Source organism: Hippocampus bargibanti, linkage group LG07, assembly GCF_051943395.1.
Source record: "Hippocampus bargibanti isolate YZ-2025 linkage group LG07, ASM5194339v1, whole genome shotgun sequence".
Lineage (NCBI taxonomy): Eukaryota > Metazoa > Chordata > Actinopteri > Syngnathiformes > Syngnathidae > Hippocampus > Hippocampus bargibanti.
Window position 1 is genome coordinate 27,794,741 of NC_142740.1, and position 16,591 is coordinate 27,811,331.

At 45.6% G+C, this 16,591-nt stretch overlaps 2 protein-coding genes across 6 annotated transcripts; both read left to right on the forward strand.

Moving 5' to 3' along the window:
- Positions 1–293: 293 nt before the first annotated feature.
- On the forward strand, positions 294–8,391 carry aldh9a1a.1 (aldehyde dehydrogenase 9 family, member A1a, tandem duplicate 1). Its single transcript, XM_089001414.1, has 11 exons — positions 294–556; positions 3,560–3,705; positions 3,815–3,944; positions 5,435–5,569; positions 5,627–5,823; positions 5,969–6,109; positions 6,440–6,628; positions 6,711–6,798; positions 6,880–7,021; positions 7,093–7,205; positions 8,234–8,391. Exons 1-11 carry the CDS (start codon positions 415–417, stop codon positions 8,326–8,328), a joined length of 1,518 nt encoding a protein of 505 aa, XP_088857540.1. The 5' UTR covers positions 294–414; the 3' UTR covers positions 8,329–8,391.
- A 1,307-nt stretch (positions 8,392–9,698) lies between these two features.
- Positions 9,699–16,567, forward strand: med8 (mediator complex subunit 8). 5 transcript variants are annotated; one of them, XM_089000781.1, is made up of 8 exons: positions 9,699–9,757; positions 9,851–9,987; positions 11,091–11,212; positions 11,325–11,469; positions 12,108–12,248; positions 13,755–13,842; positions 15,789–16,010; positions 16,439–16,567. In XM_089000781.1, the coding sequence occupies exons 2-8, from the start codon at positions 9,982–9,984 to the stop codon at positions 16,504–16,506; spliced, it is 792 nt and encodes a 263-aa protein (XP_088856907.1). In that variant the 5' UTR covers positions 9,699–9,757; positions 9,851–9,981; the 3' UTR covers positions 16,507–16,567. The 5 variants fall into 5 exon arrangements, with proteins under 5 accessions (XP_088856907.1, XP_088856908.1, XP_088856904.1 ...); XM_089000782.1 differs by having other exon boundaries at positions 9,699–9,987; positions 11,094–11,212; XM_089000778.1 differs by lacking the exons at positions 9,699–9,757; positions 9,851–9,987 and adding an exon at positions 10,039–10,065.
- Positions 16,568–16,591: the final 24 nt, after the last annotated feature.

A 16,591-nucleotide genomic window follows, 5' to 3' on the forward strand; every position in this document is an offset into this window, starting at 1 on the left:
GTAATACCACGGATATTGACCAATCACGTGCGGCTTTAACCAAAGACTGGGGTCGGGGAATAGAGGCCAAAAAAGTCGGCTCCCATTTCCGGCTCCTTGTTAGGAGTCGTCTCTCTTCGTTCACTTCAGCGATCCGTTTCTAAGAAGCTGATCGTTCGCGAATGACACATCACTAGAGCGATAGCGTCATCCAATGGGACGGACGGGGAGGGGGGGGCGTTGTTGACCCACGTCATCTCGGGTTTGAGGCCGCGTGACTTGGTGGGCGTCAATGGCTCAAGAAGGCCCCCCCGAGTTGAGCTTTCACTTGTTCGCCAGCGTCCCGCCCGCCTCAGTCACAAGACACAAGTTCCCAACGCCGTTTCTTCTTCTTCTTCTTCTTCTTCTTCTTCTTCTTCCCCACCCGCACGCAGCATGGCCCATTCCACTCTGTCCGCCATAAGTGCCGCCTCCACCGGCAGTTTGCTGCTCAGCGACAACCTCGACTTCTGGGACGGACAACGACAGGCGCCTCGGCAGGGGGGGACCCCCGAGCCGGTCTACGAACCCGCGACCGGTGGGTGGGCTACGGCCACACTCGCGTACTGGCCCGCGCGCCTCTTTTGGTGTGATGTATGCGTCGGTCGCCGTTATTAGTCTCGTAGATCCCGCCGAGAGCGGTGAAGCCCACGTCGTCTCTCCGCCATATTGAATGTGGCCTAGTGGAATATGGTTTAAAATAGTTCACTCAGTCCCCCAATAAATGTATGTATAGCTATATATTTTACTTGTCTTTGCTGTGAACTATATATATATATATATATATATATATATATATATATATATATATATATATATATATATATATATATATATATATATATATATATATATATATATATATATGACAAAAGTTGCTCGTGATTTGTGAAGTGGTTTCAAACTGCAGTTATTTTTCGTGGCGATGTTCCAACAAGTACAAGGGCAGAAGTCCAGTTTTCTGCACTGTAGTGACCAAGAAGAAGGCAATGAGGAAATACTTCTGAAGGGAGTCAATTGCCTTTGCAGTCGTGACCTCAGTCCCAGCTCTCTTGTCACTGCATAGAACTAATCAGAATCTAAAAAAAGCTTTATTCGTCCCACAATGGGCAAATTTGCAGTCCACAGCAGAAATTTGAAAGGGGGGGGGGGTGAAAGGATAGAAAACAAGATATTCTAAGCACAGTAAAAAATGTCAGCAGACTGAGATGTGTACTGTAAATGCGCAAAAAATGCATAAAAAAACTACATACGTAGTTATTATTTGCTATCCATTTGCTATCTATTAGCGCAAGTAGCTATGTATCTGGCTAGTTGGCTGACTGTCTAGCTGGCTATGTATTTGCTATCTGTCTAGCTAGTTATGTAGCGGGCTATTTATTAGCTATATGCCGATCTAGCTAGTTGGCTAACTGTCCGTCTGGCTATCTATTAGCTATCTGTTAGCTATATGGCTATCTGGCTAGTTGGCTGACTGTCTAGCTGGCTATCTATTTGCTATCTGTCTAGCTAGGTTTGCAGCTGGCTATTTTTTAGCTATATGGCGATCTAGCTAGTTGGCTAACTGTCTGGCTGGCTATCTATTAGCTATCTGTTAGCTAGCTGGCTAGCTTTCTATCTATTTGAGTTACATCCGGGTTGAGTGACTGCAGGGGCATGTGGCTGCCGCTTCTCACCCGCAGAAAAAAACGATCCTGTGATGGTAAAGTGACCGTGAGAGTTTTGAAAGGCGCTTAGAAATGAAATGGATTATTATTATTATAGTGCAAGTATCAATAAAAAGTATATTGATATATGTAGCTGTATTGCATCAAGCCATTTTTACAGTACAAGAGTCCATTTATTTTGTCTTTGTTTTCTCACATGTGATTATTGAGAATTGAGAAGCCTGACAGCAGTCGGCATGAAGGAGCGTCGGTACCTCTCCTTCATGCAGCGCGGGTGTCACAGTCTCTGGCTGAAGGAGCTACCCAGTGCTGTCGGGGTGGCAGGAGGGGGTGGGAGGGGCTATCCATTATAGCTTTTAGTTTAGCAAACCTCCGCCTGTTGAACAACAATGACAGCATCAGTTTTGCTCTAAAAGAAATCCAAATGTTTTGAGGGAATAAGTGGCTAATGGGTTACGTCGGCGTCCTGAAGCAGAGCGTTTCGTTGACACGTTAAACATGGCAGTGACGTGATTGAGCATTCAAGGCAGCATCTGTTTGTGCTTCGGTGGAGGTGGCAAAGTTCATGAAGTTGTTGCACAATAGCGATGTGTCGTTCGCCAACGAACGGGCTCTTATAGGGAGTCTCTTCAAGTGAACGACAGGAGTCGGCTCTTAATAGGGAGCCGCTTATAGGCGCCGATTCCGCAAACCCTTCGGTTAAAGTCACACGTGATTGGTCAGGATCCCTGGTAGAAGACACACACACATGAATATAAATAGTCACATTCATTTTAAAAATGATGTATTGTATATTTTTGGTAGTCAATTAATTTCAGCAACAACAACAAAAAAAGACAAACTGAGGAGCAATTTGAGAGCCAAAAGAGCCATATCTTTTCAGTGAGCCGAGCCAAAAGATCAGGCTCTCTCAAAAGAGCCGTAATTCCCATCACTGTTGCGCAACGGCCAACTTCGCTTGACTTCCTTCCTGTCCGTCTCCTCCTCCCCGCCTTTTTATTCCCACTGACCTCCAAATATTTGATGAGTCTAATAATAATAATAAACCATTTCATTTCTAAGCGCCTTTCAAAAATCTCAAGGTCACTTTACAGTCACAGGATAAGTTCGTCTTTGGGTGAGCAGCGGCAGCCACACGCGCCAGCGTTCACTCAACCCGGAAGTAACCAAAATAGATAGAAAGCTAGCTAGCTAGCGAATAGATAGGCAATAGCTAGCTATGCCTTCACTCAACCCCCGAAGTAACTCAAATAGATAGAAAGCTAGCTAGCTAATAGATAGCTAACAGATAGCTAGCTAGGCCTTCACTCAACCCGGAAGTAACTCAAATAGATAGAAAGTTAGCTAGCTAACAGATAGCTAGCCAGGCCTTCACTCAACCCGGAAGTAACTCAAATAGATAGAAAGCTAGCTAGCCATTAGATAGCTAACAGATAGCTAGCCAAGCCATCACTCAACCCGGAAGCAACTCAAATAGATGGAAAACTAGCTAGCTAACAGATAGCTAGCTAGGCCTTCACTCAACCCGGAAGTATATACTCATATACTCAACTATATACTCAAGCCGGAAGTAACTCAAATAGATAGAAAGCTAGCTAGCCAATAGATAGCTAACAGATAGCTAGCTAGGCCTTCACTCAACCCGGAACTAACTCAAATAGATAGAAAGCTAGTTAGCTAATAGACAGCTAACAGATAGCTAGCGAGGCCTTCACTCAACCTGGAAGTAACTCAAATAGATAGAAAGCTAGCTAGCTAATGGTCAACTGTCACTAATTTGTCTTTCATATTAATAATGCTATCATATCAACTAGTAAAAATATCATAATTGAATAATAATAACAGCATAATTGCACCTTTGTCTCTGCGCGTAGGCCGCGTCCTGTGTCAGTTGACCGCTTGCGGCTCCGACGAGGTGAACTCGGCCATCCAGAGCGCTCGCGGCGCCTTCGTCCAGTGGAGCAAGATGGCGGGCATGGAGCGGGCGCGCGTCATGTTGGAGGCCGCCCGCATCATCAGAGTGAGACGCCGACGGACGCCCCGCCCTGTTCTTCGTCCTTTTGCAAACTGCAACTGTCTGTCCTTTCAAACCGGACCTGAAATGGAACCGAACTGACCTTTGTGTTCAGGAGCGGCGGGAGAAGATCGCCAAGTTGGAGGTGATCAACAACGGAAAGTCCATCACCGAAGCTCTGGCGGACGTGGACGGGTCCTGGCAGTGTATGGAGTACTACGCCGGACTGGCCGCCACCATGGCAGGTTGGTCTACGGCCATGCAGACTACTTGGTGCAATACCAGCCAATCCATCTTGATTGATCTCGCGCTAAAACAACAGCTGAAGCTGGAACAAAGCGCTTAACATGGAAATAAAGCAGTCACAAAGATAGTAGAAAGGGAGTAAAACCAAGATCAAGTCGGAATCGTGGCGAGTCAAATGCCAAAGAGTAGTTTCCCAAAGAGTACATTTGAAAGAGGCGGGTTTTACAAATGGGCAGCAAGAGGGCTTGCACAATGTTCAGTGGCGGCTCATTTCGGAGAGTGGGAAGAGCCACGGAACAGGTTCCATCCCCTCTGAGCCTCCGTTTAGTTTTTAGCGCATCTCATAATGTCTGGCCAGCAGATCTGAGGCATCGGGAAGGTGTGTAAGGGTGGAGGAGCGAGGCCATGTCAACATTTGAAAACAAAGAAGAAGAACTTGAAAACAACTGTAAAATGTGAAGGGAGGCCAGAGTAGGGGTTACGGTACAGGTATATGCTCCCTCTTACAAGTACCAGTCAAGAGGCGAGCAGCAGCATTTTCCTAGAACGAGCAATAGAGTACAGTGATACCTCGGTTTACCAACCCCTTAGTTTACGAACTTTTCATTTTTACGAACGTTAAATTTCCCCTTGGCATACGAACTATTTTTCGGGATACACACGGAGCGCCACAATGATTGATGAGTCGTTGGCGAACGAGCCCGTTCTAACAAGAAAATGCCAGATGACTTGTTTTTGTCCTCCATTCCCCGCCCCCAGACTTCGGTTAAAGCCACGTGATTGGTCAATAACGCAGCAGTGAGGGGAGGTGGTTTAACATTAAAGAGACAGGCAGATGACAGAGAGAGAGAGTGAGAAAATGAATAGAAAACAATGAAATTTGGACTCGTTTCAACGTTATTGATAGTTCAAAGGCAGAGTGTAGACTGCAAGGTTAAAATATCCCATCAATCAGGCTCCACAAATAAGCCGCACAAGCCATCTGGAGACTTGATGCAAAAAGCTATCAACCCAGCTAAACAGAACACAATGGATGAGGAACTAGGTAAAAGTATAGCAGAGAAAGCACCTACAAGGGATCATTCCTCAAGATGCTGAAAGAAGAAGGTTACGTTCCTCATCAAGTTTTTCATGCTGATGAAAGCGGCCATTCCATTCCATCAAGCCATCAAGGACCATCACAAAGGTCAATAAAACCACTTTATTTCACTGTACAGTTTATTTCTTTCATTAAAATACCATAGCACATTTATTATACGTAAAATTGGGTATATTTGGTGTAGTTTTAAGGCTTTTTAGTAGAAAATGATGTTTTATTGGGACCTGGGAACGGATTTTTCTCATTTTAATGGTTTCCTATGGGAAAGTAATGTTTGGGATAGACACTTTTCACCTTACACACTCTGTCTGGGAAGCGATTAAGTTCGTAAGCCAAGGTATCACTGTAATCCAAGTGAGAATGACAAGCGGTGTTTGTGGCTGGGCTCAGGTCAGCACATCCAGCTTCCCGGCGGCGCTTTTGCGTACACCCGTCGAGAGCCTCTGGGGGTGTGCGTGGGCATCGGCGCCTGGAACTACCCCTTCCAGATCGCCGTCTTCAAGTCTGCACCCGCCTTGGCATGCGGTGAGTTGGCAAAGAGTCGCCTTGACGGGGGCCCCGAGTGACCTTTGGCGCCGCCAGGCAACGCCATGGTCTTCAAGCCGTCCCCCATGACGCCCGTCACCGCCGTCGCCCTGGCCGAGATCTACCAGGAGGCCGGGGTGCCCCGAGGACTCTTCTGCGTGGTTCAAGGGGGCGCCCAAACCGGAACGTTGCTTTGCCAGCACCCGGATGTGGCCAAGGTGTCCTTCACGGGCAGCGTGCCCACCGGCAAGAAGGTAACGCCGCCTCTGAGACGGAGACGGGAGGGGAATTCCAAGTCCAGAAGCGGTTCTCGCGACGCAAGACACCACAAAAGGGACGATTGGGGACGAGGACTGGAATGGAGCGACGGTAGCCGGTAAAAGTCCTCCGGTCTTTCAGGTGATGGAGATGTCGTCCCGCGGAGTCAAGCCGGTGACGCTGGAGCTCGGCGGGAAGTCGCCCCTGATCATCTTCAAAGATTGCGAGCTGGACAATGCCGTCAAGGGGGCCCTCATGGCCAACTTCCTCACTCAAGGACAGGTGAGAACCCAAGACAGATCTTTGTCCAGGAGACTCCCGTAAAACCGCGGCACAGACGGTTGAGGATCGTCCTTGCAGTCGTCTTCACGTTTGAGCTTCTACTCTACTTGTGGTTGTCGTTCTAGCTCTGGTTCCAGCGCTGGGTTTGTTTTCCTTTTCAACCATCTGCTTGTCAAAATGGCGTCGCCATTGCCAGAATTTCGGTTCAACTTTCTGCTGGATTTGTGCCTGGTGTTTTTGGTTGACGTGTAGTTCTTTGGTTTTTGGATTGTGGTTGGGCTTCTTTTCAACGTTCTGGTTGGACTTGTGCTTGTCGTGGTGGGACGGCAGGTGTGCTGCAACGGGACCAGAGTCTACGTGCAGAGGGACATCATGACGCCATTCCTGGAGAAGGTGGTCAGCAGGACCAAGGCCATCACAGTGGGGGACCCTCTTCTGGACCAGACCCGCATGGGAGCACTCATCAGCAAGCCCCAGCTGGACAAGGTCCTGGCTTTCGTCAAGGAGGCCAAGGAACAAGTGAGGAGCAACAAGACGTGGAAGTAGAAGTCAAAGGTCCTTGCGCGCCGGCGCTAAACATGTGCTGGTGGTCTTGTCGCAGGGGGCCAAGGTGCTCTGCGGAGGTGAGCCTCTGGTGCCCGCCGACCCCAAACTCAAGGACGGATACTTCATGTCGCCTTGTGTACTCGGTGAGGTTTGATCCAGGCGGCCCGTTGGGGTGTTTCCACGTGTGGTCCGTGGTCCAAGGTGGTCGCGTGTCCACTTTGCAGACAACTGCAGGGACGACATGACGTGCGTGAAAGAGGAGATCTTCGGACCCGTCATGTCGGTGATGCCGTTTGACACGGAGGAGGAGGTCCTGCGGCGGGCCAACAACACCACCTTCGGACTGGCTTCCGGGGTCTTCACCAGGTGACTTCACCCGCCGCCACTTAAAAGGATGGGCGGCGTTCATCGCCACGTCTTTTCCGTCCGTCCCTCAGAGACATCTCGCGAGCTCACCGGGTGGCCGAGAAGCTGGAGGCGGGAACCTGCTACGTCAACAACTACAACATCAGCCCCGTGGAGGTTCCTTTCGGAGGATACAAGATGTCAGGTGGGCTCAGACGCAAAAACCGCCAGACCGTCAAGACCGCCTAGCTTGGAACACGGCTGTCCTAAATCAACGCTTGCATAACTAAAGCGCTTATTTTATAATAATAAGAAGAATCCATTTCATTTCTAAGTGCCTTTCAAAACTCTCAAGGTCACTTTACAGTCACAGGATACGTTTTTCTGTGGGTGAGCAGCGGCAGCCACACGCGCCAGTGTTCACTCAACCCGGAAGTAACTCAAATAGATAGAAAGCTAGCTAGATAGCTAATAGATAGCCAGCTAACTAGATACCTAATATGTTTCCTGACTTGAAATGAACCTAACGCTGGTCACAAACAGATCCATTTTATCTATCTAGCTAGCTAGCTCTCTATTAGCTATCTAGCAATTAGCTAGCTAGCTTTCTATTTGCTATCTAGATGGCTATCTAGCTAGCTTTTAGCTAGCTAGCTAGCTCTCTATTTGTTATCTACCTGGCTAGCTATGTAGCTAGCCATTAGAAATCTATTAGCTAGCTTTCTATTTGCTATCTAGCTGGCTATCTATCTCGCTAGCTATTAGCTATCTATTAGCTAGCTCTCTATTTGCTATCTAGCTGGCTATCTAGCTAGCTATTAGCTATCGATTAGCTAGCTCTCTATTTGCTATCTAGCTGGCTATCTATCTCGCTAGCTATTAGCTATCTATTAGCTATCTGGCTCTCTATTTGCTATCTAGCTGGATAGATATCTATCTAGCTCGCTGTTAACTATATCGCAAGCTAGCTATCTAGCTAGCTATTAGCTAGCGAGGTAGCTTTTTATCCGAGTTACTTTCGGGTTGCGTGAACGCTGGCTCATGTGGCTGCCGCTGCTCACCCACAAAAAAACTTATCCTGTGACTGAAAAGTGACCTTGAGAGTTTTGAAAGGCGCTTAGAAATGAAATGGATTATGATGATTATTATTATTATGTGCTCATGCGAAAAGATCATTTTCTTTCAAGCTAACTTGTTGCTTTTGCGGTGGCGGTGGGGTGTTGTTTGAGTCAGGTTTTGGGCGCGAGAACGGTCAGGTGACCATCGAGTACTACTCGCAGCTGAAGACGGTGGTGGTGGAAATGGGCGACGTGGAAAGTCTCTTCTGAATCCACGCCGGCGCCCCGCCAGCTTGCGCCAGCTTCACTTTTCACAATAAAATTGTCGCTGCACGTTGGCCTCCATTTCTTTGATTGATGTATTTCCCTCCTCCGCCCGTTTTATCTTGGGTGGCGTGTCCTTACCTCGGGTTGAGTCGGACTGTGGACCCGGGTGACTTTGAACCAGACCACCCTATTCCACTGTCTTGCCAAACAGTGACCTTACTTGACATGGTCGGTTTTTTTCTGGTCAAAATCGCCATTGTCGTTTTTTGCTCTAAAAACGCCTTACTATACATAGTCATTTTTATTTGGCTAAAAAGGCCTTATTATACATGGTAGTTTTTTTCCAGCTAAAAACACCTTACTTGACATGGTCCTTTTTTTCGGATCAAAAACACCTTACTAAACATTGTCATTTTTTTGCTCGAAAAACGCCTTACTATACATGGTCATTATTTTCTACTAAAAACGCCTTACTGTACATTTTTATTTGGCTAAAAACGCTTTACTATACATTGTGGTTTTTTGCTCTAAAAACGCCTTATTATACATGATCTTTTTTTTTCCGGGTAAAAACGCCTTACTATACATGGTAGTTTTTTTCCGGCTGAAAACGCCTTCCTAAACATTTTTTTTTTTTTAAATGCCTTACTATTTACACGGTCATTATTTGCGGCTAAAAACGCCTTACTATACATAGTCGATTTTATTTGGCTAAAAACGCCTTACTTTACATTGTCGTTTTTTTGCTCAAAAAATGCCTTACTATACATGGTCATTATTTTCTGGCTAAAAACGCCTTACTTTACATGGTCGGGTTTCAATAAGAATAAGAAATCCTATTATAATCCGACAATGAGGAAATATGAAAAAAAATCCTAAATGGTAATGCTGGGAATTGAACCTGGAACCTCATCTATGCCTGGAACATGCTCTACCACTGAGCGTACATAACCACCGAATGGCCTTGAAAACGTCTTACTTTACATCAGGGGGTTTATATGCTATACATTACCGAAACTTGATGAAAATACACCAAGCACAAACGTTTCCCACGCATCTCTGTAAAAAATATGACGTGGTCCATTTTTCATTGAAAATTCTACACTCCTTATCTCCTTTTCTCCGTTTGGATAATGACATTTTGGCTAATGAGGGTGTTGAAACAGCGGTTGAAAAAGCACCTCTCTGCGCCTAGTGGCCAATCCTTGAATTGCACCTCATAAAAAAATTAATTCCATGTCGTTCGTGCATTTTTTTCTACTTTTAAATTATCCCGTAGGCCTGATCAAACCTCCTCCCAGTATGTTTGACACCACTGCTTTATATGGTTGTTGTTTTTTTTTTTTCAGGATCAAGAAGCCTTTCCAAGATGTCCGTCGACGGCCAAGCGTGACGGCTGTCGATCACGATTTCATAAACGATGTGGAAGAAGGTGAAATATGATGCGGAATTTTCAACGCAGTACCATGAAAGCGTATCGAATCGGCACTGGGGAGAAAAGGGTGACATTTGCTACAAATTGGAGGTCCAAATGGGAGGTTGTGCTGGAGTTGTGCCTCCATTCCGGAAGATGGCGGCAACGAGTCGTCATAAAACGGAAGAAGAATAAAATGGGCGGGGAAAAGGACGACAACAACACTACCTTCCGGCTTCGCCATGCAGGTGAGTGGAGACATACGAAAACATCAACTTTTGTCTTCTTCACGGGTGACGTTTGAACTTTTCAAGATGTCACTTCAGGTTCGGTTTGTGAGTCTTTGCGGTGGGGTGGTTCTGTCTACTTTGCGATCGTTGGTTGGCCGTTGGGGCGATGCGCATTAGCTGCTAAAGCTAATGCTCCAATGACCAGCCGATCGATCCATCACAAACTGAACTGCGTAGGGGGGGCAGATTCCCGCTGTAATTCCCGCTATTTGCGGTAATTCCTGATTTCCGTATCTTTCCCTAAAAGCAAACCGACTATCGTTTTTTTCCCTCGAAATGATGACTTTTTCAACGGTCAAAGTTTTGTGGCAAATTTGCCAGGGATGAGAATATTCCGCCTATCGGCGGATTTCCGGCTTTTTCTGACCAAAATGAGCAGATCAAACTAAATATGGATTCTCGCTTTATCCGCTGTTCATTTCCTGTTTCGGCTTCTGTTTTGATTGGCTGATACTGAGGCCAGTTGGCGGAAAGCGCCGTGTTGATTGGATGATCTTGATTTAGGTGCCGTTGATGTCGAAACAGGTAAACACCCACTTTTAAATAAGCGGGCGAGTAAAAAAAAAAACAATAATAATAATAATCAAAGTGATTAGCATTTGTGGAGAGAACAGCTTCTAATTTACAATGAAACAATACCATCGAAGCATAAAGCAGAGCAGAAAGCAAGCGTGCAAGCTAATGAGCAGTATGCTAGGCTAGCTAGCAGTAACCTTGCGTATGTACCCGGTAATGGTGAGTATTATCTCAAAGTAATTTTACATAATACATTCTGACATTTTGTTGAAATCACATTAATTGACATCCATTTTTTCAGACGTTTTTGTCATATGTCATTGACATCCCTGATTTTCCACAGCGTGACATCAAAAGACGTCAACCGACTTTTTGTCTGTTCAAAGTAACGTCCCGTTTGGAAGAATTAGTGGGTGTTTTTTTTTTTTTGTTTTTTTCGTCCAATGTATCAAAGAACGGACAAAATCTTGAACAAATCAATGGCGATGAAGAATAATTCACGTTTCAATTTTGTGCGTGTGTTCCGGGATGCGCTTTGGCTGCAGCAGCGCGAAGAGAAGCACCTGGAGGCGTCGCTGGAGTCGCTTATCACGCAAGTGGCGCACGTGAAGAACGCCCTGCACTCCTTCATCTTCAAGCTGGAGAACGAGTACGAGCGACTCACCTGGTGAGAAGGACGCTTTGCTCCTCCGCTTAAATTGGGGGTCCGCTGATGAAAATGTGCTTAGACGCGTTAGCATTGAGGCTAATAGCGCGCGTGCCTCGCTTGTGCGCCTCAGGCCGTCGGTGCTGGACAACTTTGCGCTGCTGTCGGGTCAGCTGAACACCATCAACAAGCTGCTGAAGAACGACAAGACGCCGTCCTTCCGCAATCAGCTCATCATCCCGCTGCTGCTCTCGCAAGACCGCGACGACGACTTGGCGGTGAGACGGAGTGATGGGAATTCCTGCTCGGAAATTCCGGCTCTTTCGGCTCCCAAATGGGAGCCGCAATTCCGGCTCTTTCGGCTCCCAAACGGGAACTTGGGAACAGATTATTCTCATCTTAATGGTTTCCTATGGGAAATTAATGTTTGGAATACACACTTTTGGCCTTACACACACTTTCTGGGAACCAATTAAGTTCCTAAGCCAAGGTATCACTGTAAATTAATTTACTACCAAAATAATGTAAATTACATGTAAAACGAATTTCTAATGAAAAATATATCATTTTTTTTAATTTATATGGCTCCCCTACTACGAGTCGGCTCCAGTCGTTCACTTCCAAGAGCCAGTTCGTTCACGAACGACACACCACTAGTGAGATGGCACTGGCAGGATTTGCTCTCTATTAGTTTTCTATTAGCTAGCTAGCTAACTTGGTCCATTTGAGCTATTCCTGGTTGAACGAGGTCACCTTTGCTGGCTAGCTAGCTATCTATCAATTTGCTGTCCATTGGCTGTCTGGCTAGCTAGCTAGCTATCTATTGGTTATCTATTAGTTAGATAGGTAACTTGATTTTTTTTTTAGTTAATCCCAAAAATGTCTCTTTTCTTTTTCTTTCTTTTGTAATGGTCAGAAAGTGACGGAGCAACGCGTGCCGGTCTTCAGCCACGAGATCGTCCCCGACTACCTGCGCACCAAACCCGACCCCGAAGTGGAGGAGCAGGAGAAGCTGCTCAGCATCGAGGCCGCCCGCATTGGCCCTGAGGTGGCGCAGGTGGGTGTCTGTTAGCTGGCTAGCTGTTGGTTATCTGGCTATCTATTAGCTAGCTGCCTAACTATTAGCTGGCCAGCTCTTGGCTATCTGGCTATCTATTAGCTATTTTTTAGCTATCCATTAGCTGGCTAGCTAGCTGTTAGCTGGCTGGCTGTTAGCTGGCTAGCTGTTGGCTATCTATTAGCTATTCTTTAGATAGCTGGCTAACTATTAGCTGGATGGCTGAAAGCTGTCTAGCTGGCGAGCTGTTGGCTATCTGGCTGTCTATTAGCTATCCATTAGCTGGCTGTAAGCTGTCTAGCTGGCTAGCTGTTGGCTATCTGGCTATCTATTAGCTATTTTTTAGCTATCCATTAGCTGGCTGGCTGTTAGGTGGCTAGCTGTTGGCTATCTGGCTATCTATCAGCTATTTTTTAGCTATCCATTAGCTGGCTGGCTGTTAGCTGGCTATCTGTTGGCTATCTATTAGCTATTCTTTAGATAGCTGGCTAACTATTAGCTGGCTGGCTGAAAGCTGTCTAGCTGGCGAGCTGTTGGCTATCTGGCTGTCTATTAGCTACTTATTACCTATCCATTAGCTGGCTTGCTACCTGTTGGCTATCTGGCTATCTATTAGCTATCCATTAGATAGCTGGCTAACTATTAGCTGTCTAGCTGGCTGGCTGTTGGCTATCTGGCTATCTATTAGCTATTTTTTTCAGCTATCCATTAGCTGGCTGGCTGTTAGGTGGCTAGCTGTTGGCTATCTGGCTATCTATTAGCAATCCATTAGCTAGCTGCCTAACTATTAGCTGGCTGGCTGTAAGCTGTCTAGCTGGCCAGCTGTTGGCTATCTGGCTATCTATTAGCTATTTTTTTCTATCCATTAGCTGGCTAGCTCTTAGCTGTCTAGCTGGCTGGCTGTTAGCTATCTGGCTATTAGCTGGCTGACTAACTATTAGCTGTCTGGCTGGCTGTAAGCCGTCTAGCTGACTCGCTGTTGGCTATCAGGCTATTACCTATTTATTAGCTAGCTAGCTAGCTAGCTTTCTATCTATTTGAGTTACTTCGGGGTTGAGTGAACGCTGGCGCATGTGGCTGCGCATGTGGCCGCCGCTGCTCACCCACAGAAAAACTTATCCTGTGCCTGAAAAGTGACCTTGAGAGTTTTGAAAGGCGCTTAGAAATGAAATGGATTATTATTATTATTAATAATAATACATTACATTTTAAGTATTATTATTATTATTATTATTATTATTATTATTATTATCTATACAGCTAGCTAGCTAGCTAGCTTTCGATCTATTTGAGTTACTTCCGGGTTGAGTGAACACTGGTGCGTGTGGCTGCCGTTGCTCACCCACAGAAAAACTGATCCTGTGACTGGAAAGTGACCTTTTGAAAGGCGTTCGTCAATGAAATGTATTCTTATAAATGGTTCCTCAATCCTTTTTCTCCTCATCGTTCCTCGTTTGCTCTTCCCTGCTTCCTGTCCGGTTTGACATCCTGCTCGGCACCGGTTAGAAACAAATCCAGACTCTCAACAAGTTGTGTTCCAACCTGCTGGAGAAGCTCAGCAACCCGAGAGACGAGCGAGACGCCGAAAGCGCGGGTGAGCGGCCTTGTCGGCGACCATTCATTTTCCCCCATTGCCATCTGTCTCACTACTGCTGTGCTGCGGCGACCGCTGAAAGGAAAAGCCGACAGGAAAATAACAACAAGCTAGCTAGCTATCTATTAGATAGCCAATAAATAGCTATCTATTAGCTATCCATTAGCTAGCTTTCTATCTGAGTTACTTCCGGGTTGAGTGAAGGCCTAGCTAGCTATCTGTTAGCTATATATTAGCTAGCTTTCTATCTATTTGAGTTACTTCTGGGTTCAGTGAAGGCCTGGCTAGCTATCTATTAGCTAGCTCAACGTTATATTTACGCCACTTCCCAATACTGTCCAAACTGGGTTTTCGACCATAGCTAGCTGGCTTATCTAGCTGGCTATATATTTGCTGTTTATTAGCTAGCTAACTAGCTGGCTGGCTTTGTAGCTAGCTATCTATTTTCTGTCTATTTGCTATCTAACGAGCTAGCTTGCTATCTATTGAAATGCGCTTAACATGTAATGTATTATTATTATTATTATTATTATTATTATTATTATTATTATTATTATTATTATCTAACTAGCGGGCTGGTTAGGACTATTAGCTATCTATCAAACTAGCTATTTATTAGCTCTCCATCTAGCTAGCTATTAGCTAGCTAGCTTTCAATCTAGTTGAGTTACTTTCAGGTAGCTGTCTAATTAGCTGGCTATCTAGCTAGCTACCTAGCTGGCTACCTAGCTATTTATCTATTTGCTATGTATTAGCTATCTTGCTATCTAACTGGCTATCTATTAGCTAGCTAGTGATCTCATAACGATCTAATAGCTAGCTAGCTTTTTAATTATTTGAGTTATTCCGGGTAGAGTGAACTACCACATGCTGGCACGTGTGGCTGCCGCTGCTCACCCGCAGAAAAACTTATCCTGTGACTGTAAAGTGACCTTGAGAGTTTTTAAAAGCGCTTGTAAATCAAATGTATTATTATTATTACAGTGATACCGCGGTTTATGAACCCCTTGGCTAGCGAACTTTTTGCCTTACGAACGTTAAATTCGCAAGAATTTAATGTTGGCATATGAACTATTTTTCGGGATACACACGGAGCGCCACAATGAGTGATGTGTCGTTCGTGAACGAGCCTGTTCTCCTAAAAAGGAAATGATCCCATCAATCAGGCTTCACAAATAACCCGCACAAGCCATCTGTACTCTTGATTCAAAAAGCTATCAACCCAGCTAAACAGAACACGATTTGATGAGGAACAAGGTAAAATGATGGCAGAGAAAGCACTGCAACTTCACTCGGATGTCGTCACGAGGCAACCCGGAAGTTCGTCATCCATTGATGATTTCAAGGCTAGCCACGGATAGTTCGAGAACTTTAAGCGTTGTCGTACAGGGATTCATAGTGTCATTCGTCATGGTCAGGCAGCCAGTTCTGACGCTAAAGCTGCCAAAGCTTACAAGGGATCATTACACAAGATTCGTTCATTGTGGGACGAATAAAGGTTTTCTGATTCTGAAGATGGTGGAAGAAGAAGGCTACGTTCCTCATTAAGTGTTTCACGCTGATGAAAGCGGCCACTGCATTCCATCAAGCCATCAAAGACCATTACAAATGTCAATAAAACCACTTTATTATACAGTACAGTTTATTTGTTTAATTACAATACCATAGCACATTTATTCTACATAAAATAAGGTGTATTTTGTGTAGTTTTAAGGCTTATTTAGTTGAAAATGATGTTTTATGGGGCCCTGGAAACGTATTATTCTCATTTTAATGGTTTTCTATGGGAAATTGATGTTTGGGATACACACTTTTCGCCTTACACACTCTGTCTGGGAACCAATTAAGTTTGTAAACCAAGGTATCGCTGTAGCTCCAAAAAAAAGGATCAGATTTTTTTTTGGAGTGGCGTGACCCCTGACCCCCCCTTTTTTTGGGGCCCTCAGCGCTGCGCCAGAACAAATGTTGGTTCAACCCCGCCGACACCAGCGCATTGGTGGGGGCGGTAGCCTTCGGCAAGGGGCTCTCCAAGTGCCGCCCCCCCGGCGGCTCGGCGGCGCCGGGCGCCCTGATGTCCGGCGGGCCCCCCACCTTGCAGCAGGTCACCATGGGGGCCGCCGGCCAGCCGGGGGGCCTAGCAGGGCCCCCCCAGCAGCAAGGACAGCCAGGTAAGACTTTGCTTCCCGTTGGACGCAAACTTCTGGGTTGAGTGATTATTAGCTAACTCTTAGCGCGAGCTAGCTAACTTTCTATCTATTAAAGTTACTTCCGGGTTGAGTGATTATTAGCTAACTTTTAGCTAGCTAGCTATCTTTTAATCTATTTGAGTTACTTCCGGATTGAGTGATTATTAGCTAACTCTTAGCTAGCTAGCTAGCTTTCTATCTAGTAAAGTTACTTCCGGGTTGAGTGATTATTAGCTAACTCTGAGCTAGCTAGCTAGCTTTCTATTCGAGTTACTTCCGGGTTGAGTGAACGCTGCCGCTGCTCACCCACACTTTTCCGGTTACTGTAAAATGACCTTGAGAGTTTTGAAATAAATGAAATGTATTCTTATTGTTATTCCTATTTTCATTTTTGTCCCCTTTGCTTTCAGGCAAGATGCCGGGCATCAAAACCAACATCAAGTCAGCGTCGGCCTCCATGCATCCTTACAACAGATGAGACTCCGCCCCCCGCCTGTCACCAACGAACTCCATTAAAGTGCTCTTGTTGTTGTTCTTTAGCCCCCTTGTCATGTCAGTTTGCG